We start from the raw sequence: 3030 nt of genomic DNA on the forward strand, positions 1-3030 counted from the left end.
TATTTGAAGTATTGAAGCCATGTGTGACCCTCTTTGGTTTTTCTCTGGCCCGTCTTGTCTCACCCTTCATTAACACGCAACTCAGAATACGGATGATCACAGTATTTATTTGTCCTGCACAGAGCAGTGGAAGAAATAGAGAGTAGTGAGTAAAGTTGTTTCAGCTCCATCCACAGCAGTTCTCTCTAGCTCTGCTGCTATCAATATAACAATAAACAATTTGGCTTCTTAAATTAAATGCTTTGTGATCGTATAGTAGTTTTCAATATCAGATAGTAATATGCATAGACAGAAATATTATAATATATTAAATATAAAGATATAATAATCATCCACTTTATATTAAACAGAATAAAATGACTAGAAATAAAAAAATTTTCGTAAAACAACATGTTCTACAAAATAGTAAATTCTTAAATACAAAAACAATTACCTGCACAGAGCAGTGGAAGAAATAGAGAGTAGTGAGTAAAGTTGTTTCAGCTCCATCTATACGAGACACTACACCAGTTCGGGAGGACATGGAATGACGCACATGGAAAGATTTGGTTCATTAAAAACGGAAATAAAACTACCAAATGCACAAAAATATGAACAGAAAACACACTCTATAAGTCAACTAGTGTTCAATGTGTGCAATCCACTTCGTACATCGTCTTACATTCGACATGAAACTTATATTTTTAACTTTTAATATGGAGCTGCAGCAGAAACGACTCACCCACAGCAGTTCTCTCTAGCTCTGCTGCAGATTGTTCGAACTCGGTGGGCTATAGCGCCACCAGCGCAACCAATAGGAAGCGTGAACACATTACAGCAGGATTTATTTAAAGAACCCTTGAACTATGATATTTATCCCGTTACATACACCCCCCTTAAATCCTGCTTAATGTGGAAATACCATAACAAGAAAAACCAACAGTGAACAAAGATAAAGAGAAAAACAGATATGGAACTCACACTTCATGTTTCCAATTACTAAAGAAGAGAAGAAAAACTGCGCACTGAGTAGGATTTTCTGTCAATCAAAAGATTCTTCCATAAGAAGTACCTACAGTCAAGGGTGGCGCCTAACCCCATTCTGAAAGTAGACTAAAGAGATGCCTGTTACACCTCAAAATTTCATAACGTAATAACTCAATTGATATCTAATCTCTGTATCAATCTGCTTCTTTTTGTGTACAACTTTGCATGAAATCAAATGTAACATTTTATGTGAAAATACTTTTAACTAAATAAACAAAAGAACTCACTGTAGAGTCTGGACTGTCTATGTGTTGTTTGTTCATTTCACAAATCAGTCTTTTAGTAGGTTTAATGACTCTGCCAAATCTAGCTTGAGTTACGACAGCCTCAACATGTCTTGGCTGTGTGCACACCACAGGTTCCTTTATAACGTCATTTGTGAATTGCTCTCCTTGAGTCGAGTCAGAATCTTGACCTTCCACTTCAGGTAAATCAAAATCAATTGTTACATTTTGATCACTTCTTTCGACATCAATTTCCATTCTGACATCACTTCGGTCATTCAGGTTCCCAGCACCAGCACTTGCAGAGTCCAGCATCACTGACACACAATCTGACGCATCAAGTGAATCTGTATGGATTGTATGAACATCCTCTTCAGCAAAATCATTAGGATTACTTAATATCCAGTTTGCAGTTCTGTCGTCATGGTCAATTCCATCTCCTTGAACTTCAATTTCATCATTCACATCATTGTCCTTTTGATCTGATTCCTGAGGTTCATCACCTGGTAAGAAGTTCACAGGTAACAAAAGATTTCTATGGACCACTCTCACTTTGTCTGAGTTGATTTCTCGAATCCTGTAAACATTGATATCAGGACACACAGCAATGACTTCATACGGAGATGAATCCCATTTGTCAGAAACTTTTCTTCTACCTTTTTCACCTCTGTTCGCAACCAACACTCTATCTCCAACAGCCAGAGGACAGCCCTTCACCTTTCTGTTGTAAAGTCTGCCATGCCGTTCCTGTTCTTTCAGAGTGTGCATCCTTGCTATGTGTGCTGCTTCACGCAAATCTTTCTTCAGCTTGGACACAAAATCTTTGTAATCCACCACATTCTCATTTGAAAGCACATTTTGAAACAGAATGTCAATTGGGAGACGAGGAACTCTGCCAAACATAAGAAAGAATGGTGCAAAACCCGTTGTCTCATGTTCAGTGCAGTTGTAACAGAAGGTAAGTTGCTGCAACATCTGCGGCCATTTTGCCTTTGCTTTAGGGGGCAATGTCCTGATCATGCTACCAAGAGTCCTATTGAACCTCTCAGCAATGCCGTTCCCCATTGGGTGGTACGTGTTGTGTGGGACTTGTCTACACCCGCCATGGTCAATAGTTCCTTGATTAGCTTGCTCTCGAAATTCGCCCCCTGGTCAGAATGAATTCTTTTGGGGAAACCATAAACTAGAAAGAAGTCATTCCAGAGTCTTTTTGCAACTTGTTTGGCCGACTGATTCTGGCATGGAAACGCATGGGCCATTTTTGTAAAATGATCCGTCACAATCAGCACATCTACAGACTTTCCTTCTTTGACCTCTGCCGACCAAAAGTCGATGCAAACCAGCTCGAGCGGTTCAGATGTTCGGATACTTTCTAAGTGAGCACAAGCATTGGGTTCTGAGGTTTTACCAACCACACATCGATGACAGTTCTTCACATAATCATCAATATCTTTTTTCATTCCAATCCAGAAGAATCTTTGTCTCGCCAATGACAGTGTCCTGCTACGTCCTTGATGACCCGCCGTATCATGGATTCCATGGAGAACTTGCGCTTTTAATGAAGCAGGTACAACAAACAGGTAGACTTTCTTGTTTAGCTTTGGATCTCTTTTCACCTTATACAGCACACCATCACGGACAACAAGTTTATCATGGTGTTTCAACAGTTTCCGCACACTTGTGGATTCCTTTGTTTGTTCTCTCTTAGATGGTTTCCGACGTCTTTCAATATAGTACAGAATCTGTCCTTCTCCTATTCATTCACGATGTTGCTGTGCTG

The 3030-nt window shown here is 39.5% G+C and overlaps 1 protein-coding gene across 1 annotated transcript; it reads right to left on the reverse strand.

Moving 5' to 3' along the window:
* Positions 1-484: 484 nt before the first annotated feature.
* Positions 485-2246, reverse strand: LOC137005253 (uncharacterized). Its single transcript, XM_067366071.1, has 2 exons — positions 961-2246; positions 485-501 (listed from the first exon to the last, which is right to left on the reverse strand). Exon 1 carries the CDS (start codon positions 2223-2225, stop codon positions 1212-1214), a length of 1014 nt encoding a protein of 337 aa, XP_067222172.1. The 5' UTR covers positions 2226-2246; the 3' UTR covers positions 485-501; positions 961-1211.
* Positions 2247-3030: the final 784 nt, after the last annotated feature.

Source organism: Chanodichthys erythropterus, chromosome 17, assembly GCF_024489055.1.
Source record: "Chanodichthys erythropterus isolate Z2021 chromosome 17, ASM2448905v1, whole genome shotgun sequence".
NCBI classification, from domain to species: Eukaryota; Metazoa; Chordata; class Actinopteri; order Cypriniformes; family Xenocyprididae; genus Chanodichthys; species Chanodichthys erythropterus.